The sequence below is a fragment of the Lontra canadensis genome, unplaced genomic scaffold (genome assembly GCF_010015895.1).
Source record: "Lontra canadensis isolate GAN:19392208 unplaced genomic scaffold, GSC_riverotter_1.0 scaffold86, whole genome shotgun sequence".
In the NCBI taxonomy this organism is placed as follows: domain Eukaryota; kingdom Metazoa; phylum Chordata; class Mammalia; order Carnivora; family Mustelidae; genus Lontra; species Lontra canadensis.
In genome coordinates this window covers 5,622,332-5,647,593 of record NW_022631080.1, presented here as the reverse complement: position 1 = coordinate 5,647,593, position 25,262 = coordinate 5,622,332, and the positions used below count along the sequence as shown (strand labels likewise).

The 25,262-nt window shown below is 35.6% G+C and overlaps 1 protein-coding gene across 1 annotated transcript in view; it reads right to left on the bottom strand.

Moving 5' to 3' along the window:
• The window catches only part of CFAP47 (cilia and flagella associated protein 47), a 509,602-nt gene that overhangs the window by 38,080 nt on the left and 446,260 nt on the right, over window positions 1–25,262 (bottom strand). The window contains exons 58-62 of the mRNA XM_032883134.1: window positions 24,538–24,697; window positions 23,031–23,125; window positions 18,911–19,063; window positions 8,803–8,974; window positions 5,602–5,763 (exon numbers count right to left, since the gene is read on the bottom strand). Coding sequence (XP_032739025.1) covers window positions 5,602–5,763; window positions 8,803–8,974; window positions 18,911–19,063; window positions 23,031–23,125; window positions 24,538–24,697 — 742 coding nt within the window. The remainder of the gene's footprint in view (window positions 1–5,601; window positions 5,764–8,802; window positions 8,975–18,910; window positions 19,064–23,030; window positions 23,126–24,537; window positions 24,698–25,262) is intronic.

Here is a 25,262-nt window from a genome sequence, read left to right as displayed (position 1 = left end):
GAACAATGAGTAGAATTTAGAAACAAGTGGAGAGGAGATAGGAAGGGAATTTTTAGAAGCAGACAGAAAGAGAAGACAGGTGAGAAGTAATGGATAAGACACTCTGAGAATAGTGACTTTGTTTTCCTTAAGACTGAAGCACAAGATCTGTTTTAGACAGCAGAAAGAAGAAATCAGAAAGGTCAGAGAGAGCTAGGACCATGAACAGCATGCATAATTTAGATGCTGCTTTGTGTAAGCAACAGGAAAGCATCAGATGCTTTTGACAAGGGAAGTCACATGTTAATAACAATGTTTTAAGAAGATTGGTTTTAGTGCAATGTATAAAGTAGATTGGAATGAAAGGGATGACAGACAGAGAATCCAATGAGGTGATTTCTATTGCTCAAACATAAAGGAAAAACCATCTGAACTATTACTGAGCTAAAATATATATAAGTAGCAAAGGGTAACATCATTGGGTATAATTGAAAAATACAATTTAGGGAGCTTATTTCCAACTTTTTTTTTGGGCTAATATTGCATTTGAAAAAATATTGGTTATGATAAAATCAGTTGAAACCATTTCCATAGTCTTGAAAAGCTTTTTGAATGTATTAAATATATTTACATTTAAACAAAAATATCTAATAATTTGAAATATCTTTGGAAGTTGTAAAATAAGACTACCCAACTTCAAGACTTACTATAAAGCTACAGTAATCAAGACAGTGTGGTATTGGCCAAAGAACAGGCAGACAGATCAGTGAAACAGAACAGAGAGTCTAGAAATAGACACACACATATATAGTCAACTGATCTTTGACAAAGGGCAAAGGAAATACAATGGAGCAAAGAAATTCTCTTCAACAAGTGGCGCTGGAACAACTGGACATCTGCATACAAAAAAAAAAAACCAATCTAGACACATACTTTATACCCACTACAAAAATTAACTCAAAATAGATCATAAACCCAAATTCAAAACACAAATCTATGAAGCTAGTATAAGATAACATAAAAGAAAACCTAGATAACCTTGAGTATGGTGATGCCTTATTAGATATTAGAGCAAAGACACAACTCATGAAAGAAAAATTGGTAAGCTGGATCCTATTATCATCAAAAACTTCTCGTCTGTGATGGACAAAAGCAAGAGAATTAGAACACAAGCTACAGACTGGGAGAAAGTATTTGTGAAAGACACATTTGATAATGGACTATTATGCATTATCTGTAAAGAACTCTTAAAACTCGACAATAAAAAAACCCCAAACAACCCAACTTAAAAACAGGCCAAAGACTTTATCACACAGCTCACCAAAGAAGGTATACACATGTCAAGTAAGCATTTGAAAAGGTGTACTGTGCATCACGTCATTAGGGAAATGCAAACTAAAACTACAATGAGATACCACTACACTTCTTTTAAAATGGCCAAAATCCAGAACACTGATAGCATCATATGCTGATGAGGGTATAGAGCAACAGGAACTGTCATTCACAACTGGTGAGAGTACAAACTGGCACAGCCATTTAGGAAGACAGTTAGGCAATTTCTTACAAAACTAAACATACCCTTGCCATAGGATCCAGCAATCATGCTCCTGGGTGCTTACCCCAAAGATTTGAAAACTTATTTCCACAGTAAAACCTGTACCCAGATGTTTATAGCAGCTTTGTTCACAATTACCAAAATGTGGAAGCAACCAAGACATCCTTTAGCAGGTGAATGGGTAAATAAGCTGTGGTATATCCAGACAGTAGAATATTACTCAATGCTTTAAAAAAATGAGCTATCAAGTCAGGAAAAGACATGGATAAACTTCACATGCATATCACTAAGTAAAGAAGACAGGCTACATACTCTATGATTCCAATTATATAGCATTTAAAAAAGTCTAAACTAGGAGACTAGGTTTCCAGGGGTAGGAGAGAGAGATGAATAGGAAGAGCACTGAGGATTTTTTAGTGAAGTGAAAATACTCTGTATCATCAGATGCATGCATGTCATTCTTATTCTTTCTAAATTCATAGAATGTATAACACCAAGAGTGAATCAATCCCAAGGTAAACTATGGAATTTTGGTGATTTTGATGTGTCAATGTAGGTTCATCGTAGGTAAAAAATGTACCATTCTATTGAGTGAAGTTGACAATCAGGAAGGCTATGCATGAGTGGGGGTAGGAGGTGTATGAGAAATCTCTGCACCTTCTTCTCAAATTCTGTCATAAACCTAACACTGTTTAAAAAACAGGTTTTTTAAAAAGACTACATACTGGGTGATTTTATTTATCCATAATATCCAAAAAAAGGCACGATTATAGACACAGAAAGCAAATCACTGGTTGCCTGAGACTGGGGGTGGGAGCAGGAGTTGAATGCAAAGGGACTTGATGGGTATTTTGGGAGAAATGGGAGAGTTCTAAACCTGGAGTGTGGTTATGATTGCAAATTCTACAATTTTTCAAAGAAATTATTGAAATGTATACTTATAATGAAATTTCATGACATGTTTGTTATATCTTAAAAACAGGTGTAAAATATACTATATACAAGTGAGATAGGTAAAAGTATTATGCTCATTCTGCCTATGCTATCACAAGTGTAACAAGGATAGCTATGGTGGAGCAGAATAATAATACAGAAAATAGAATCAATATAGGTCACCTGATCACCTCTGCTTAGTTAAACTACTTCATAACCCCAAACCATTAAAGTTTACTGAAAAATAATCCATTGACCTTTAAAATATCTTCTAGATACATCTCCTGAGGTGAGGGAAATAAAAGCAAAAAATAAACTATTGGGACTACATCAGAATAAAAAGTTTCTGCACAGAGAAAGAAACAATCAACAAAACTAAAAGACAACCTACTGAAAGGGAGATGGTATTTGCAAATGACATATCTAATAAACGTTAGTATCCAAAATCTATAAAGAACCAATACAATTCAACACCCCAAAACCAAATAATCTAATTCAAAAATGGGCAAAGTTATGAACAGACATTTCTCCAAAGAAGACATACAGATGGCCAACAGACACGTGGAAAGATGTTCAGCATTAGGGAAATGCAGATCCAATGAGATATTACTTCACACCTGTCAGAATGGCTAAAATTACCAACACAGGAAACAACAGGTACTGATGAGGATGCAGGGAAAAGGAAAACCTCTTTCACTGTTGGGAATGCAAACTGGTGCAGTCACTCTGGAAAACAGTATAGAGGTCCCCCAAAAAAGTTAAAAATAAGGGGTGCCTGGGTGGCTCAGTTGGGTAAGCATCCAACTTCTGTTTCAGCTCAGGTCATGATCTCAGGGTTGTAAGATGGAGCCCCATGTCAGGCTCCGCACTCACCGTAGGGTCTGCTTGAGATTCTCTCCTTTTTATTCTCCCCCTGTCTCTGCCCCTCTCCCCACCTGTGTGCATGTGTGCTCTCTCTCTCTAAAATAAATAAATAAAATCTTTTTAAAAAGTTAAAAATAGAACTACCCTATGATCCAGCAATTGCACTTCTAAGTATGTACCCAAAGGAGACAAAAATACTGATTCAGAGAGACACATGAATCCTGGTATTTATGGCAGCATTATCAACAATAGCCAAATGTCTATTTAGAAATCTATTTAGGGAAAGAGCCCAAATGTCCACTGACAGAAGAATGGATGAAGAAGATGGGGGGGGTGGTCTATGTATACAAAAGGATATTACTCAGCCATCAAAAAGAATTAAATCTTGGAATTTGCAAAGATGTGGATGGAGCTAGAGAACATTATGCTAAGTGAAATGAGTCAGTCAGAGAAAGTCAAATACCGTATGATCTCACCCTTTTATGGAATTTATGGGGGAAACAAAAAGAGGCAAACGAGGAAAAAGACTCCTAACTATACAGAAAAAACTAAGGGTTACTGGGGGGGGAGATGGGTGGAGGATATGATAGGTGATGGGAATTAAGGAGGCACTTGTTGTGATGAGCACCAGGTATTATGTGGAAGTGCTGAATCACTATACAGCTGAAATTAATATATACACTGTATGTTGACTGGAATTTAATAAAAACTTGAAAAAAAACCTACAGTGAGCTATTACCTTACATCTGTCAGAATGGCTAAAATCAAAAACACAAGAAACAACAGGTGTTGGTGAGGATGTGGAGGAAAAGGAACCCTCGTGCACTGTTGGATACAGAATACACTGTTGGATAGAGAATACAAATTGCTGTAGCCACTGTAGAAGACAGTACAGAGGTTCCTCAAAAAGTTAAACACATTGGGCGCCTGGGTGGCTCAGTGGGTTAAGCCTCTGCCTTCAGCTCAGGTCATGATCTCGGGGTCCTGGGATCGAGCCCCACATTGGGCTCTCTGCTCAGCGGGGAGTCTGCTTCTCCCTCTCTCTGCCTGCCTCTCTGCCTACTTGTGATATCTCTCTGTCAAATGAATAAATAAAATCTTAAAAAAAAAAAAAGTTAAACACAGAGCTACCCTATGATCCAGCAATCGCACTCCTGGGTATTTGCCCAAAGAACACAAAACACTAATCCAAAAGGATATACGTAGCCCTATGTTTGTTTATTGCAGCATGATTTACAATAGCTGAATTACGGAAGTAGCCCAAGTATCCACTGATAGATAAATGGATAAAGAAGAAATGGTACACACACACACACAGACACACACACACACACACACACACACACACACACACACACGCTTCAGCCATAAAAAAGATTGAAATTTTGCTATTTGCAATAGCAAGGAGGGAGGGAGAGAGTATTATGCGAAGTGAAATTAGTCAGAGAAAGACAAATACCATATGATTTTACTCACATGTGGAATTTAAGAAACAAAACAAACAAAGGAAAAAAAAACAAAGAGAGAGGCAAACCAAGAAATGGACTCTTAACTACAGAGAAAAAACTGATGGTTACCAGAGGGGAGGGGTGGGGGAAGGGTAAAATAGGTGACAGGAATCAAGGGTACACTTATTATCAAGAGCACTGAGTAATGTACAGAACTATTGATCACTATACTTTATGCCCCAAACTAATATAACATTGTATGTTCACTTTACTAAATTTAAAATTAAAAAAACTTAATGAGAGTGGGCTATAAAAATACATTAATAACAGTTTCTGAAAAACAAATAGAGGGGTGCCTGGGTGGCTGAGTCAGTTAAGTGTCCAACTCTTGATTTCAGTTCAGGTCATGATCTCAGGGTCCTAAGATCAAGTCCCTCATCAGGCTCCACACTCAGCGCAGAGTCTGCTTGAAATTCTCTGTCTCCCTCTGTCCATGCTCATGTGCTCTCTTTATCTCTTTCTCTCTCTCAAATAAATAAATAAAATCTTAAAGAAAAAAGAAAAACAAATAGAAATATCATCCTAAATTTCAGTTTCTATTTACTTTTGTTTCTTGTTTTTTTTGGTCTTCACTTTGCAGACTATTTTTCCAATGTTTAATCAAAAATTATGAAATATATTAATCTGATTCATAGAAGCAATACTTCTCTGGCTTAAACAGTGAAAGATGACATAATAGAATTCTCCATCTTAAATTTTTTTCTCAATTCAGCATAAGTTAAATTCACAAAACCAGTTACATACTTTTGCTTGATATATTACCTCGTCTGACTTGTCAGCCTGAAGTCAACAACAGATTCCTTAAATAAACCAATGCCTTTAATATCAATGACATCATCCACATCAGGCTCAGTAGCAACCAACGTTATGGGAAACTTCCAAATCCCATCTGTTATGCACTCTACTTTCAGTGTAATATGAGTCCTTAAACAGAAAGAGAGATTACAAAGGAATCAGGAAAACAAGCAAAAAGAGAATACAATATAGCAGACAAATATCTAGGGTGAAAATGTAAACAAACCTTGTGGTTTTGGTAAAAAATACTTGGGACTTTTAATTCTTTTTTTATTTTTTATTTATTTTTATTTTTAAAAATATTTTATTTATTCATTTGAGAGAGAGAGAGATACAGAGAGAACACAAGCAGTGGGAAAAGAAAGAGGGAGAGGGAGAAGCAGACTCCCTGCTGAGCTGGGAGCCGAGAGAGGGGCTCCATGTGGGGCTCCATCCCAGGACTGGGAGATCATGACCTGAGCTGAAGGCAGATGCTTAACCATCTGAGCCACCCAGGCACCCCCAGGACTTTGAATTCTTAAAAAAAAAAAAAAAAGCAGGTGACTGTGAATTACATTTTAGGAATAAATTTTAGGTCTTTGATTATGTTATCAATCTCCTTGTGAGATAATTATTTTGTAGCACATCTTATCTATGCCATAGTTATTTACTAAGAACCAGTAAAATATGCAGAATTGACTGCAAATTTTCTGTAACCAGCACAGAATATCGTACGTAACATTTAAGAATCCAAGGCTAGGTTGGCAAAGGGACCCAGGTGTTATACAGATAGGTCTGTGTGGAAATTTTGTTCAAAAGGAAACATTGTGAGAAAGTTTTTTAAATTCTTATTTCATGTAGAAAAAATTATATTTCCTGTGGACACTTATAAAGCTCATAAAATTGACTTAAAGATTTTAAAAATAAAATTGTAATTTTAACTGAAATTAAAAGGCCACAAACACTTTACATAATAACATATAATTAAGTGGCAGCTGAATTAATGAAGTGAGTAGAGATCACCTTTCTAAGCATTTGGCTATGAAGGAGAGTGGAAACATAGGGCAGTAGGTGAAACTGAGGAATGATTACTTGTTTGTTTGCTTGCTTAGGGTGGAAATAATGCAAACATGTAATGGTGTGACTGCAATATTGTATGTCAGATTGGAAAAAGAAATCACAATCCTTTTACATAAAACTTTCAGAAAGAACAGCAGGTCAAGAGTTCCAGGAGAAAGTTGAGCTAAGATAATTATTATTTCTTAAGAAACCCTAAGACAAATGATATTGATCATTTATTTATTAAAAAATGTTTAGACCTCTGTTAAATTAGAATCATCAGGCTGATTCATGACCATAATACTAACTATTAATCTCTCAAATTTTTGTATTAGACCCTTGATTTTTACTGAAAGAAAAGGTGAAGACCTGTAGAAATAATCTTGCTTGTTTCTGTAAAAACCATCAGTTAGGGCCCTGATCATTATATTTTTTTATTATTACATACACTATTCTGTGAAAAGAGGAATGTGAAAAATCACCTTGTATTAACTGTTGTGAAATAATGTTATATTTTCTTTTCACCAAATTGAAAATTTTGTTTTTTTTACTTCGCCAAACAGGAAGAAAATAACTGAATTTAATACTTATTTTATTTACCTAGGTAAAGCATGGCTTAGGTATAATTATTTTCTTGTTCTTTTTCATAATTTAGAGCTATTGGATTCATTTTGGTTTTTCTCATTTAACTGTGTGTCTTCCAGCGAACCATCCCAAATAAATAAGGAAGAAGAAATGACAAATGTCAATGAATATATACATACATACACAAAACAGAATTATTAAACTAGATCAGAGTATCACACAGCACTCACAAAAATTTATGAATCATGCATACAAGTTATCCTAAAACAGTTTTGCAAACATTCACCAAGAAGCTCTAAATCCACAAAATGTTGAAGGGGTATAAATTCATACTGGTTGTGTTCATATTCACCAATGATAACATTCTCCCCTTCTGGTTGTTGCTGGTAATTTCCATATCACTAAGTCAACATAACCCTAACCTAAATGTGAAAAAAAAAATACTATGAAACAACACAAAAAGCTATCAAAACGGAAGAGAAGATAAATGTTTCCAGTATACTACCTTCTTGTAGCTTGGTTTTACTACTGTTTCCGGAAGATGACCCTGGTATCTTTTAGTTATTGAACTATATAGTCAGGGCACATGGCTACATCAAATACCTAGTTAAACTATAGAAAAGATTATAAGAACAGGTAATACTTCAGCTGTCTTTTCATTGCAAGGCTGTATTTTGTACTTTGTGTGTACTGTGGTACTGATCGGTATCTCTGTATTAAGACATAAAGAAAGCCCTATTTCAGACGTGACCTATCATACAGCATTTGCATGTGCTAAGTACCAGCTGCCTGAGAAGTAAATATAAACACACTGGATGAGGTTTCGCAGAAGAAAGACATTCAAAGTCACTATTCTCACAGATTCCAATATGATCTTAAACCTGACTAAAGGATGTGCAGTAATAGAATGGTAAAACGGAAATGACAGCAACTACGAAGTAGAACACAGCTGAGGCATTTTTTATCATTTGAACTGGTTCTTTGAAGTGGTATCAAGAAACATGATGTTGGGGTGTCTGGGTGGCTCAATACAAGTGTCCGACTAGTGATTTTGGTTCAGGTCATGATCTCAAGGATCACAAGATTGAGCCCCTCCCCAGAGTCTGTGCTCAGTGGCGAGTGTGCTTGAAGATTCTGTCCCTCTGCCCAACCCCTGTCCTGACTTGCTCTCTCAAATAAATAAATTAGTTAAAAAAAAAAGGAAACATCATTTTCTTGATGCACAACACCAAGACAGTAATATTTTTTAAAATTTTACAAAGTGCACTGCTATTTTGTGAATATTATACCCTAATGATCTCTGGGAGGTCACAATTTGTGAAGGATATCTTAGATTTCTAATCATTTGGACTATTTTTTCTCATCAGAATACATTTCAGAGTTTGATAGCTAGAGATAATCTAGCCCAAAATATTGACTTCAACAGCATCACAAAGTAATACAATCCAAACATAAAAGATGGAAAAATCAACATGATTTTGTTTAATAGAGTAATGATATGTAGTTTCAAAAAGTAATAATATTATCTAAAGAAAAGAGATTTACCTCAATGGTTTCTTTGGTGAAAATACCACATTGAAGACCAATGTTATCATTTCAGTTTCGATATGATAAGATTTTTTCATGATATATAAAGCTACACAGGATTCTAAGCTAGACTTCATAACTTCGGATTCAAATTGAATTTCATATTCAAATTCACGTTTCACAGGCGTATCTATGAAAATAAAGATTGAAATGATTTCAACTTAACTAAACACATATAGACTGAGAATCAATTATGTGTCAACACTAATCACGCACAGTTATTTAGAGGGAAGGAGAGGGTTTATGTTATCTACCTTTGTGTTCATAATACCTAGTGCATTACTACATATATAACAGTACTCAGTTATGCTTTTGTTAAAAGGTAAATAGACAAATGAATGAATAAAAAATAAATGCAGAAGACAACTCCCACTACCTTAAATCTTTAAAATTCAGATTTATGAAGCAAGAAATAGCCAGATGGAAATTAACAATCCATATTTACCATAAAATATAAATAAAACAGCCTAGTCTTTAGTCTTTTATAAATATATTAAAAGTTTATATACTTGTAATTTATAAAGAAAGATTTGAATTAAGTTTAAACAATATTAAAACAGCATCCCAATTAATTTGGGCACAATTTTCAAGGTCTGGTATATTTTAATAAAAGAGAGAGTTCTTCATGTTTTCGTCTAGGGTTTTAGAGACAACCTAGTTAACCATACTTTCTTAACCAGTAGGTTGCCAGAGGAAAGTTATAGCAGGGTTCTGTTGGGTACACGTGAAAGATATCTTAAATCCAGTACTGGCATGTACAAGAGAAGGACAAACGTCTAACTCTCCACATACATGTAAGAGCCCAAATGCCAAATTGAGAATTTGTTGCATATGGATCATAGAAAAGATGTCAGGAAACCATAACTTGACCTGGACCACAGCTGAGGTAATTTCTAAAGTTTGTCTCTACTATATAACAGTAAACGTGATCCTTGAATTCACAGAACTGATAGCCACCTTTCTTAAACCAATCCAAACAGAAAACAGACCCCTTTAAGAAGTAGTTAATTATAATGTATGCTGTAGAACTCTAAAAAACAGCATGGCTGTAAGAAGCCCAAGTCACATTTAATGATTATCCCGCAAACCTTATTCATGTAAAACAACTGGTTGACCCACACCTTTACAAGGTCCCTTTTTTTTCTTTTTCCACATGTGAAAGTATATTTCTGATCTCCTGAATTGCTGATTTTTATCCTGTTGGCAAAATTGGCAATTATTGTACCTATCAATAACCTGTCTTTGCTATAGCAAAATCAATGTGTCTACATATAATGTGTCTATTTGTTCTGGGAATGAGATATGGAAATGTTCCATAGGAAGCCATAATCCATACAAAGAAAGAGTATTCAAGAATTTTAGAGTGGTTAATGGGAGATAAAATTTCCATTGCATTCAAATAACATAATATTTTTAAAGCAAATACTGTATGTAGTTGAGCTCTACATCTGTTTCTACTTAATTACTAAAGTCTTCATGGGAATTCTTGTGTCAGAATGAAGACAAGAAATGAGAAGCTAAATTTAGTTTCAGAAGCACTGAACCCCCTGTGGAGAATCTGTTGCTATGGTTGTTATAATTGTAATCATAAGAAGATCCACTGGTACAAAATAGAGACATGATTATCAACTAAAGGACAGGAGGTGAGGCAAGTAGAAACAGTATAAATATATTTTTCAAACTACACATATCCCCCTTGCCTGTAGCTGGAATATACTGCTCTGAGCCCATAAAGGAGGGGGAAAGAAGAAAGCTGAACAAAATCACAATAAACTGACATTCAGTATTATATCTTAAAAATAATCTGTTAGAGTCTCTGCATTTTATTTGGAAAGTCATATTACCAAGTGAAAAACATGGCTTTTGTTAGGCTCTTAATTTGGAGAGAAACTATGCAGTATTTTTATGTGGATTGGGTGGATAAGCACTAAATCAGTGAGGCCAGGATAAATTAATTATGTGATCGTTAGATAAAATTAATCTCTCATGACAAACATAGCTCATAATTCTAAAAGAATGACTGCAAACTTCTAAAAAAGAGTCTCTAAATAAATGTAGTTTCCCTTAATATACATTACAAAGTTACAAGTCAACAGTCCTCGAGACTACCATAAGAAATTTTTCAACACTGAGGGAAAATCCTATCATTTTTAAGCAAACCCTTAAAAAGGCATTTAACTTCATGAAACTAACAGGATAAATATATATTTGACTTCAATTGTGTTTTACAGTATGTAAAAAGCTTTCCTTGAAATGACCAGTGATTCAAAGTTATCCAGTGTAGAAATTAAGAAAGTGCCTCCTAGGCATCATGAGAGCAGCATGGGGGAGTTTTCCAGGGTGGAAACCACCTTAACGCATTTGAGAAAGAGCTTATGTGGATGAAGCAGAGGAAGTGGCAAGAATTTGTCAAAAGATGAAGTGGGCAAAGTAGGTAAGACTATACAGGTCATGGTGAGGAATTGGGACTTTTAAGAATAACAGGAGACCACTGAATGTTTTAAATATGTCAGTAACATGCTCTTTTAATGGCAAATTGAGCAAAAGGGGATTAGAAGAGAATTTAAGGAAGTTTCTACAGTAGTTCAGGCCAGGTGGTGGCTTGCACAAGGGTGAGAGGAAGATGTAGATTAAAATCAAATAATGTCCTGCTCTGTATAAAGTGGGAGATACGTGAGCAGGCATGACTGGCAATTAGAATCACCAGCTTATCACTTCTGTCCTGTATTCATACCCTTTACATATAGACAAAATACCTAATCAAACAGGTTTCAGAGAATTTCATAGTATGATATCTATATCTATCGATATCCATCTATATCCATATCCATATCTATCTATTGTGTCACCAAAGAATACTAGTGATAATCATTTGGGTATGGCAGCAGAGTCATTTATTGAACAGAAGGGGCATGTCTTCCATCCAGATAGTGTCCCTGCATAATTATCATTCAACCTAACGCCTGTATCATAGTGACAATAAATCATGCATGGGAGCTATGTTGGCCAGTGGTTCGTTACTAAGGTGAATTTTCTCAGGGCAATGACTGAATTTTATTCAATGTGGAAGAATATCAGTCATTTAAAAAAAAAAGGGAGAACACCTGACTAAATATGATAATCAAAAAGTATTGAATTATAACAAATTAATTTACAAAATATACTTTGAAATTATGTATTATTATACCATATACATTTTAATCTGTAAAATACATGTCAAGGCATACACAGCAAAAAGGTCTCAATTATAGAGGAATGACTATCAAAGAATAATGAACATTGTTATTTATGTTCTTTCCCTAAATTTCTGCAGTTCTCCCTTCACTAACAGACATGCACATTTGTTAGAATATCATAATCACATAAGGAATGAATGGAATGCTGGAGACAAATCTGATATAGATGAAGACAGCAAAGTATTCAAGGGAAACAGGGAAGGCTGGATAAACTCACTATAGCTATTTTCTTTGAACAGGTAATGAAGAATGAAGCACTCTTACTATTTTTTTTAATAAAGTTGCAAACCTTAAAAAAATTAAAAAAAAAATAAAGCTGCAAACTTTCTGAAGGGGCATTTCACTGACATGTTTTTACTTCAGTTTTATAAGGTCATTTAACAGAACAGACATTTTGATTAATTTAAAATAACTGCATGTTCTGCTATGACTACAAGTACAGTAAACTACAAAATGAAAAATTAAAGGAAGAAAGTGGCCTCACATCTGGTGCTCTTTTTACACATTTTATTTGAAACAAGATACCAAAAAGAAAAGATAAAGGGATTTCTTGTAACATAAATATTTGATCTGAACTTTTAGCAATTAGATTAAATTCCAATTTCAGTCTCCATCCAATATTTAGGCACCATATTTTTTACTTTCTTTTTCATAGAACATTCTTTTGTGTATTAATGAGAAAACCCACTGAATGACATTGAGAGGACCATGTTTCCATTATAAAACATCATTTGTCAGTGACTGAAGATGGGCATCCTAATACATCACTGTCACAAAATACCCAACTAGAGCTTTGAATGTCAATGATGGTAAGGTCTAACGCTCATGGAACACATCCTGAGAACCATACGCTTTCTAAGGATTCCATGCATTTACATGTTTAATCCTCAGAAATATCCTATGAAGTAGATACCATTATTATCTCCATATTACAGTTGAAGAAACTAAGTACATAGAGAGGTAAAGTAATTTTCTCAAGGCCCTAAAAAGATCAAGTGGAAGAACCCTAGCTTTCTGGGTTTATACTGCACAACCTGGGATATGAGACTGGTCACGTGGCACAATTGCTGAGAAGATACCATTCGTAGCAGCCTCCGGAAACATACAGGACATAACCAGCACAATGGTGTGGTGGCCCTCAGGGCAGAGTCCTTGGTCACGAAAACATTTCGATCCGGGTCAGAAGAGGAGGAGTCAACAGGAGAAATAGAGGAGAGACAACCAATGAGATGGTAAATAATAAGACTAGTCATGAAAAATAAGAGCAGGAAGTCCATCAACTAGGTCAAAAGGTTAATGCTACTGACAGGCTGAGGGCTCCCTCAGGATACAAATCTGACCACAGGATTAGGCATACTGGTTAAGGGCGGTCTTGTCCAGGGTGGTCTTGTTAGAACAGTTAAGATAGAAGCCTTAGCAGGGTGAGTTGAGCAAAGAAAGTAAAGTGAACAAAAGCAGAGGAAAAGGTCAAATCTGGAGGCCAAGGTAGGATCATGGAAGGACCAATGACAGGTTTTTCAGGAGCTGTTTGTGATTACAGACCAAACAGGGCAGGAGAATTTACATATGACATGCAAACAACATACAGCAAGATGACGGAAAAGAGACCAATGTGACATGTAAATTAGCAAATCAGACACACAGAAAAGATAACAGATTAATCAATGAACAATGGCCTCAAGTTCTAGAACATCTGGAAAATAAAAGGAAGAAGCATGAATCTGATATGCAGTTAAACAATAAAACCACTCCCATAGAAAAAGTCTCATAGAGATAGTCACTACACTAATCCCCAGGGAGGTACAAAGACTGCATAGACCAAAAGCTACATAGGAAGAAATAAATACCATTATGGGGGAGATTATGTCCACACAGAATAATTTGTAATCTTATAGAAGGGACATTGCAAAATACGGTCTAAATACCCTCATATAATATTATTCCAGTGTTGCAATACCAATTGATTTACATACTGCTGGTGCATGAATCTGACACACTGGACAGATGTTCTTTGAATTCCTTGACGACGGTCTGTGTGTCTTAGTCATTTTGCTATCTCTGGGGCTAAGCAAAGTATCTGGCAGCAAAGATGCTGGCAAGACTGCTGTTGAATGAAAAGAATTGGAAGGTGATCAATCCTGGTTAACTCAATGGTGTGTGTGAGAAGTCAGGGTGGACGGAGGGCAGAGAGGTCCTGGCATTGTCATCTAATGAGGCTTGGTAAGGGTTTCTGGACTCTCGGGGAAAGATGATGAAGATAAAGGGAGACTGAAGGGAAGGGAGTGTTGGGATTATGATCTACTTAGCATGTTTACACAGAGGGGCATACTCAAGAAAGGAAAAGGATAGGAGGGAAAAAAAATCTCAGCATCAATCTGCCTCCTCAATTATGACTTGCCATAGGGGGAAGGGGAAGCAACACACCTGGTCTGTGGACATGGGAGAAGGAATGGAATGTGAGCAGATGAGCAGACCTTTTTCTTTCCTAATGTCTTGAATCCAGAATGCACACTTTCTCCTCTTCCTTCATGTGTACATTCTTTGTTCCTGCCAAGAGTCTAAAACTGGCTAGTCTGCAGTGAACGCACTTCATTTTGGTGGAAGGTACTAATAAGCCCAAATGAGTCCATTCTACCAAATCACTTTGCAGTTCGCCTTTATAATTAATAGAGGTAACCTTTTGATTCCCATCTGCCTTACTTCTAATCTGCTTCTCATTTGGTCATAAACCTAGATGAGGGAATATAAGGGTTTAATCAGTGATCGCACCTAAAACCCCATCACAGTCCAAGCCAGAGAGTTTTTTAATTTCTACCATAATGGATTTGAGAGACTTTAATTTTCACCAAAATGGATTTAAGGGACCGTAGGAAGGCAAAACTGGCAGGAACATCATGACCCTTTGAACACTATTTAACATGCTGGGTAAACTATAATTAAATTACACACATAGGGAAAGAGAGCTGGTTTGCCTTTGCATATGCTGAAAACTAAACTAGTATTCAGACTTTGTGGTCAGACGTGTCCCTAAAGAAATAGGTGAGAAGGGAATATGGGTAGGGAAAGGAATCAAGTTATTAGGTGCCTTTAAGGAGCCCAGACAAAGGAGAGGTTAATGGATTTTTCAAATATTCAGGTACCATAAAGAAAGAGAAATACATTGGGTTTGGGCGGGGACTGAACAAATCTACTTCTATATAGGACATGCTTCAGAACAGAAACATTCATAAATTAAAACGTCTTTAGCCAAAAAGTAGATAAACTTCTGGAGTTTGATAGCACTGAGCACAGAAAAGCTATTTTAGAGGGAATCACTGGAAGTCAGAAGCCTGCAAACCTTCCAGATTGTTATTTTCAATATTATTGTTATTTTTCATCATAAAAAGTAATGAAGCAGTGAATTATGAGCCATATTAAAAGGTGTGTTTTCAAGAGCTATTTTCTTAACATCTTTTTCAAACCTCCCAAAATGATATTGGCAGATTCCTTTTAGACCCTGCCATATATAAAAAGGAAGTGGACATTTTTCCGGTAATACAGTCAATCAATTTCTATTATCACAATTATACTTTCTTCAGCTTGCAACCTAACAAAGGTATAAGAAAATTAATGTAGCAAGAACATATTAAAACGGTTCCTATATATGAGCTTTTTTTTTAAACCTTCCTTTACAATGTCACAGAAACATCATTTTGCCTTCAACAGGATAGATTTCAAATAGAAATCAAGGTTTGAAGACTCAGTTATTACAACTCACTTAATCACAGCAGGATGACACACAAAACAGTTATTTCACTTCAGAAAGGTACTGGACATTTACTGGGGAACATTTACTATTAAGTTGGGTGCTTATGAAAATACATTCCATTTCAATAAAAAGTGCTTACATTTATTTATCACTGGAAATTGACAGCTGTATTACACATTTGAACTCTGAGGTTAATCTACACTGATATTTTTATCTGTGATCTGCATAGACAATCAGAATTCCCTTTAGTATTGTCTATTGGTTGAAGCAAAGAAAGTTGGCAGGGTTTCATTTACTTAAAAATTATAATTCCTACATTTCTCTAATGCTACTACATGATTCACTAAAATAAAATCTGTATTAAACTCATAATAACATTTTAGAGACAAATGGAGATGGTTTCCATCAGTCTGATTTCATTATGAACAGATATTCTTTAAAATAAAGAATAATCGAACAGAGCTGCAATAGAATTCCCCTCTCCTCACATAAGTTTATTTCATTTTTTATCAATTTAAGCAGTCTAAGATTAAGTTGGCATTTCTGCAATTACAAAACCAAATTCAATCAAAGAGAAAAAAGAAAGAATAAGTTAACATAATTAAAAATGAAATATCTCACTGTGCAACTTAATAATATTTCCTTAACTCACACAATTCATATCATCAATATTGAGCTAGTCAATAAAAAGAACAAAAATTAGTGGGAACCACGTTTTTGGTAATTCCAAAGATTTTACGAAGTATATTGGATACATGTAACATAGGTATTCATTTCATAATTCCATCTCCAGTTTTTAAAACATTACCTTCCACATCATGTAAGGAGAATGTATGGGGGAGCTTGTTCTGACATTCTTATAATTCCTTTAAGAAATATTTACTATTTCCAGATCCTCTTTTGTATTTACTTTCAGAATGCTTGTTTGCAGAAACAAAACCCAAGTTTGAATGATCTATTTTGGAAGACACAGAGGGGCGTCCAGAAAAGTCATGACTGAGCCATGTGTCTAAGTTGATGAGTAGGCAGAGAAAGTGGGCTGGAGAAGAGAGAAAAGCAAGCATGCAGAGAGAGAAAAGCAGGCATGCAGAGAAAGGCAAATAAACAAACAAAATACTCCCCAGCTTTACATATTACAGCTTCAACAAATGAAGATAAAGAGTGGGAGATTTGACGTGCTGCCCAGAAAGTGACTGAAACTCTATCCCAGAGTGGGGACATGAGTTTCATGGTAGGAGAGATATGGGGGATATTAGTTTCCAGGCCCAGAAAAATATTTAATGTATAATAAGTTTTTAGTAAGTACTCTTAGATGGATTGACCATGGATAGATTTTATCAGTCCACAGTAAATAAAACACGGCAGAGACTGCTCACTGTCTTTCCCATATTTATTTTTTTCCTTTCTTCTTTTTTAGTAATAGAAAGTCCCCAAATTTAATCTGGGCCTGGATAAAGAGATTACATTTCCCAGCTTCAACTGCAGTTCCCAGTGACTGAGTTCTGACCAACGAGATGCAAGTAGAAATGATGGGTGCATCTTCAGGTCATGGCTTTAAAGGGAACCCGCCTGCTCTCCACTGCAGATCTGAGTCCTCAACTGACAGGCAGATGAAGACAGCACAGGGGATGATGGAGCAACAAGAGAAAAGGAACCTGCGTCCCTGGATGGTCTAAGGAACACGGGCAGCACACTCCTTGGACCTACAAATCCAGGCTTTCACGTAAAAGAGAAACGAAGGGCACCTGGGTGGCTCAGTCAGTTAAGTGTCAGCCTTTGGCTCAGGTCATGATCCCAGGGTCCTACGATCGAGTGCTTTGTTGGGCTCCCAGCTTAGAGGGGGCCTGCTCCCTCTGCTCCCCCTGTTCGTGCTCTCACTCACTTTCTCTCTCTCAAATAAAATCTTAAAAAGAAAAAAGAAAGAAACAAAGAAAAGAAAGAATGAGAAATAAGCCTATCATTGTTATTTGGTCTGGATTAAAATAGCTGGTTAAATTTCTAGCATGTTTCCACCCCTCAGGTGTGGCTGGAAGCACAAGACTGTATATATCAAATTTATTAAGTTGTAACAACCATCCAAATAAGACTGACTTGAGTTGAGGGTGGCTATCTGTATCACTTCAGAAATTTCTGGAATTGTTTAAAATGAGCATTTTTTATTTAATAAAAACAGCCAATATTATAAAAAAATTAACTATTTTACTCTTGTATACTCTTTCTATACTCATATATTCAGTCTCTCTCTTCAGTTATATCTCATTTATATTCTTTTATCACTGAAATAATTAAATCGGACACAAAGATAATAATACTAAGATCAAGGTAAAAAACTATAGATATGAATGAGAAAACTAGGGAAGAAACTTTGTTTCTGCAGGAATTTCATACTTAATTTTGTGGTCAATTTGTTTTTTAAGTAACACATAAACATTGATTCTCCCCCTTGATTTTAATAAAATACTGCCATAGGAAATTTCCCTTTCAATGTGAAATAGGACCATTCTACCTCAATTCATCTGGAAGACGGTTGAGAACTAAACCTTGCATCACTGGGATTTGATTTTGCCAGGTCTTCATATTAACTTGTTGACAAGTTTTAAGACTTTAAATGCCAGAGGGATTATTATACAAAATTTATTTGGGGACTGCTTCTAATTTATGTCACTTTTTCAATTTCTTTAAATAAGGAACATTTTATTCAAGGTTGTGTTTCTGAATTTAAAGCTGCAAGACATGGTTTCAATCATATTCCTTAATTCAGAAAGAGAGAATAAAGAGATTAAAAGTGAAAGGATGTGGAAATGAGTTACTACAGCTTTTTCTCTCCTCACTGATGACAGAATCATAACCTATTCTCACAAATCCATTAATAACTACAATTGTCTTCCTTTTGGAAATAATCACTACGTGAAAAGAACAAACATCACTGAACACTTGCTGAGCTCTATCTTTAGGATATATTGTGGCTGAAACACATTGAGTGTGGACTTTCGTGTAACTGAAGAATCAGCAACTTGCAATTTAAGGGAATTGAGTTTTTATTTATTATCATTTTTTATATCCATGACTGTGGTTCTCTTACCATCAATATCTTCGTAAGAATCACGTGAGTATTTTTTTGGAATCACTACAAAATCTGTCGCATCTAAGATAGGATTTTCTCCAAAAAAATGACCAGTCAGCGTGACTTCCACCTCCTGTTCTACCCGCTTCCTGGATTGACATTTTATGACAACTGCAGGAGAGAAATATTTCCAGTTGAGATGGAAGAAAATGAATTATGTCATGAAAAATAACCTTGCGCATACTTTGACTTACTGTGTCTGCATAACACACACACTCATGCAGTATCTATATACATTGACATTTGGAAACAAGTAATATTGAATAATATGCAAAAATAGCATGACAGAGATTAACCCAGAAGATACATACTAGATTACAGAAGATTATATTAGGATGTAAAATTTGATTTAGGAACTCACCTAGTCAGTCATATCAATAATTCAACTGGTGGTCAGGAACACATGAGTTTTTCAGCTTTCTGTTTTATGTTCATTGTGGCAAATACCGAACTCTGCTTACACAGTAATACTACAGCAAATACTTTCAAATAATTTTAAAAAATAAGTTCTGTAACATTTATTTTGTAGTAACACTTCAAAAATATTTCCTATTCTTTATTCACATGCACTTTAAAAATTCATAATTAAATTATCTCAGTAGGATATTTTGATTTTATTTTGTAAATTGCTTTTAAATTTACAAAGTACACTAACAGTTAAAGGTAAAATTGTAATGAATTATTTAAAATTAATGTTAATGTTAAAATGTGATTAGAATATTAATATACAGCATTAAAACTTTATATATATTTTTAAAGAGTTATTTATTTATTTGAGAGAGAGAGAGAAAGCACAAGTGGGGGGAGGGTCAGAGGGAGAGACTCTTCAAGAATATTCCCTGCTGAGTGGGGAGCCCCATGCAAGGCTGGAGCCCACTGCAGGGTTTGATCTTAGGATCATGTCCTGAGCTGAAACCAAAAATTGGATGCTCAATTGACTGAGCCACCCAGGTGCCCCTGAATCTTTATATAGTTTTACATATATATTAAATTTCAATGTTTTCTTATATTAAGTACAGAAGAAGTTGTCAGTGATCTTATGAGAAACCAAAATATCATTTCTATATACAACTACTAATTACACAAACGAGTTATCAATGAATTCCTTTGGCACTAGCTCTATAATATCATGAGCCAAGTACACTAGAGCCCACATGAATAAATATAATTTTTCTCAAAAATACATTAGATTCTTGGGGCAGCTGGATGGCTCAGTCAGTTAAGCATCTGACTTTTGATTTTTGGCTCAGGCCATGATCTCACGGTCATGAGATGGAGCCCCATGTCAGGCTCCACGCTCAGCAGGGAGTCTGCTTGAGACTCTCTCTTTCCTTCTTCCTCTGCCCCTCCTCCCCTCCAAAAAAATAATAAATAAATCTTTAAAAAAGCATGTGTATATATATATATACATACACACATATATATGTTAGATGTTATATTTTTATCAATTCAAATGCACATAAAATATAAAGTTAATGGGGGATAAAAGGGAATCAATATAAAAAAGCTGTTAAAATGTATTATACTATACTGTGGTGACATCAATAATAATATATTCATCTAAACTGCACAACTAGATAATGTCCTCAGATTTATGTTTTTTCTAATTATGCACCACACTTATAAATATCTAACATAAATTTATTTTTAATTCTAAAACCTACAGGTTGATATTGAACATTTTGAACTTAGAATAAGTAGTAAAATACAAGATGTAAATTAAGAGGGTTGAAATGATTGGCGAAAATGTACAGGCTTCTCTGGTTTTAATTAGCTTCAGTCTTAAAGCATTAAATTGGAAATTAGTGTGATCAAAGTTACAATTAGTATCACGTCACTAGTCTTGTCCTCTAAGTCCTTCGGAAATTAGTGCCCTGGCAATGCACGGATTACTCAATTACAATGGATTCACATTCCATTGTCTTCATACTGTGAGAGTAGTAGAGTCCTTTTCCAATTATCTGCCCCAAAGGATAGGAGCAGATAGGAATACACACAGAACAACAAGTACCCTGGGTTTAAGAATAACCTGAGTGACAGACACAGAAAAACAGAAGAGCAACAGTAAGCATCAAAGGTGATGCAGTCGAGCAGGGAAAGCAATAGGTTCTCTCTGATGTGTTCATAAGAATGAAGGATGGACTGTACAGAAAGAAAGCAATATGTATTTATATAATTGTACTCATTTTTTTTCTCAAGGGCATTTGTGGGCAAAAATAATTACTAGGATAGGCTTTAGACTTCTGCTAAAATGATTTAATAACTAGTACACAATCTGTTTCAGAACACTGATGTTATTACTGGGTTGTGCTAAAGCAACACAGGCTATTTACAGAACTCACACTTAATTTAAAAATTGAATAATTACCAAGAGAAGTGATTTGATAGAAAATGGCTTTTTGTTTCTGCAGCATGTTTAACTTTCTTTGAAGAAAATGCTGCAAGAAATTTACATTTTATGTTTTCATGGGCTTTGTTTCGGACTGAAAAAAAATCTGCTTTAAATCTTTAATCTGGGAAAAACATAACTGTGTCTGCATGAGCAATGTTACTGTTAGTATTTCAACAGAGTAACGTCTAGGGTTTATTATATCACTTTGATCAGATGACTGTATTATAAATTTTGAACCATTCAGCTCTATGGAAAGTATACAAACAATTATCTTCCAGAAGGAAATAAAAGAATCATTTTGGCATGTTTGTGAGGCATTCAGAAGATAATTTAGTATATTTGAAACATTTATGTGTTGATAATTTTTTAACTTAAGAGCAAAAATACTTCAAGTAAGACAAATGACATTTACTGTCAAAGGTACAGCTAGATATGTGGATTTTCAAATCAAACGACATAAAGCAATATGTAACCTTGGCCTTCAGTGTATCTGGGGAAATGCTGTTATCCATGAGTCAAACTTACTATTTTCTCCCCTTTTGAGGTGTGGTGACACAACATATGCCAGTACAGGACTAACTCTGCTTCACTACCAAAGACTGGTACTGGAAGGAGAAGAAAAAATTCAAAATTTCAAGACTTCTTTCAGGTCATCTGTATTGCTTAGGAGAGGGGCTCCAAAGTGATATCTCTTTGTGGGGCTGAGCAATTCAGCGTTCCTCAGTTATGAATAGCTATGCGTAAGGCCTGGTAAGAGGTAGCTTTATGGATAGCCAAGAGGAATTGTATTTCTCAGGCTTACTCTGGGAAGAAAATGGGAAAATCAAGGAAGGCAGAAGAAGTGAGAAGAGTACTGAGGAAAGAGAAAACACATAGAAACTTGAGAGAAGTTTGGAGTCGGGGAAAGAAAAAGAGGGGTCGCTGAGAAAAAGAAAGGCATTTTAAGAGTAGGGATTTTACGTTTTGTGTATGGTAGTGATGTGAACCTCTGTGAAAACTTTAGTACATTCTGACTGGTTTCTGAAGGACATCATACAAGTTTAGTGTCTGGGACAACAGTGTCCCCATAGGATAGTTCTTGGATGAGATTTAGAGTTACACAGAAGCTGGAATCTGGCAAATAAGTGTGATCTAAGAACCAAAGTACCTGGGGATCTTACAGACCTAGAGCAGTTCTCCAAGGGCCTCACAGAATGCAGGATGAAGGGGTCTGACGTTAATGATATTTCTATCTTTTTTTTTTAAGATTTTATTTATTTATTTGACAGACAGTGATCACAAGTAGGCAGAGAGGCAGGCAGAGAGAGAGGGGGAAGCAGGCTCCCTGTTGAGCAGAGAGCTCTCAACACGGGGCTCGATCCCTGGACCCCGAGATCATGACCTGAGCCGAAGGCAGAGGCTTTAACCCACTGAGCCACCCAGGCATCCCTGATATTTCTATCTTAGCTGATTTTGAGGTTTTCACCAATGGGAAGAACAACAGGAAATGGAGTGGTTTGGTGGAAAGATCACTGGACTTAGGATTAGGAGACCAGATTCAGTCCTGGCGCTCCCACCTCCTCTGTCACTTCATGACTTACTTCCTCTGGACTTTAGTTCTCTTCCTTGTACAAGAAAAGATGGGATTAAAGGAGCCTCTAAGATCACTTAGAATCTTCGTGTTCTCTGACTCCAAAATGTACGTACCTTGAGGGAATTTAGGGCTTACTGCCTGTGGAAGCCCAAGGATAGGGTATTTCCAGTGTATTTCTTGGATTTCTCCACTTTCTATTCCCATGGTTCTAATGAGAAATTAAATTAGGAAGAGTAAACAAAAACAGGAACACTTTCAATATTAGCATGAAAGAGAATATTCATTATTAACTTAATGGCATTTTAGCAGAGCTCATAAATTTAAACTTTCGTAGAGAGAAACTATGAAATATAAAACATCTTCTGTAAATGTTATGAACATTTCAAAGCAAACCCTGGGAAATTATCACAAACAAAAATGTAACACAATGATCCTGAGATGTAAGTGAAAAATAAAGAACTTTTCCCCTGCTTTCAAAAGTTCGTACTGGCATTTATTGATGAGACTAAAATGTGATTTATCAGAGGTAATGCCGTTCATATGGTTTATATTCTAAACTGGACAGGCAAAATGCAAAAGACAAAAAATGCTGTTAAGTACAGTGACAAAGAATTTACTTTTGGGGGATATCAGTAAAAGAAAGAGGGCATTTGTCAAAATATTCTATCATATACCGTCAAGACAACAGCAATGGTACAAAATGGGTCTGGTCATTGTTGAAAATGGGCTTTCCTTGTTAAAAATGAAACCTAAGACACAGTAGGCAGGACTAGCTTCATGAGCACACTATTTGTGCAACAAACAGCACAAGGACCCCACATATAGAATTGTTCCATGCTTGTTTAATACACCACTGTAACTGTCTTGAAACTCTCAACCATTTTTGAACAAGGGCTCCCTCATTTTCATTTTACACCGGGATCCACAAATACATAGGCAGTCTTGACTGTCCGAATGGTGAACATCATGGCAGAACGGACACCAGGGGGCTCACAGAATTGTTTTAAATGTGGAGAAGAAATATCCACACATAGGACAAAGTAAGAATTCCTTTTAAATTAAGACATCTAGATCATTATTTAATGAAACTACAAAAGCAGAGAAAACAAATACATTTTGTATCATCGGAGTTTGCTTAAATTTCAGTGAAGCGCATCCTGGTAGGGACACAGTTAATGGCAGTAGTCATGGCGGCGTTTCCTCAGGGTGTCATCCCCACCTGGCACAGGGCCATCACTTGGTGAAAGCCAGCATCACCAGTCCTATACTCTGCCAAGATAAGCTGCTTCAGGTTGTTCTCTAGAGATTTATTATTTGTTGTCTCAGCAGGAACTATTTTCCCAGTCAGAAGGAGTCCCTTTGCCTGTCTCTGATTCTGATTCATTGACCTGATACTTAAGGTTGACTTGTTCATCACTCTGAACTTCAAATCCCTCTGAACATCAAATGATATATACTATACCCATATAACAAATGTATTTTCCTCTTCTGAACATATAAATTTCAACACTTCAGAGAATATAAAATCATGAACTTTACATTGCATAACATATTAAAGAAAGGGATCACGTCAGCGCCAGTCAAAATCATTTTCATTCAATGTCCTTGTTTAAAAGTTACCTTTTCATCTCTGTGCTCAATTCATCAAAATTGTCAATAGGCCAACTTTTTCTGTTCGCCCTCATCATTTGAACAATGACCATTGTTCTGTGTAATTTCATAACGTGGGGCATAAATAACACTGGGATATCTATAGTTCCTTTAGGAGGCAATGCGATTCCTGTAAAAAACACACAAAAAATTTTTAATGTGGTAAACATTTTCAGAATATAATTTTTTTCTTTTTCTTTCTTTTTTTAACTTAACATATATTATGTTTCAGGGGTACAAGTCTATGATTCATTAGTCTTATACAAATATAATTTTAACAGCTGAATATAATCTCCTAATTCCTTTATTATCAGTTTTTCAAAATCACTTCTGACCAAGAAAATGTTTTATGCTAAATTATAAGTGCACTTCACTGGCTTCACTAATTTTCCTTAAATGCCAACAACCCTATTAGAAACACATTTTATCCTGAGGCAAGAAGCTTCTCCTGATGAGGCGGGAAGGGATGAGGAAATGTTGAGAAGCGATGGCTTGGGTTTCCCAGAGTGATAAAAGAACCATAAAACCCATGAGTCTTTCCAAGTCTTACTACATTTTTTAGAAGATTTTATTTATTTATTTATTTGAAAGAGAGAAAGAGAGAGAGAGAGAGAAAGCACACAAGGGAGCATGAGATGGGGGAGGGGCAATGGGAGAAGGAAAAGCAGACTCCAGGTTGAGCAGGGAGCCCCAGG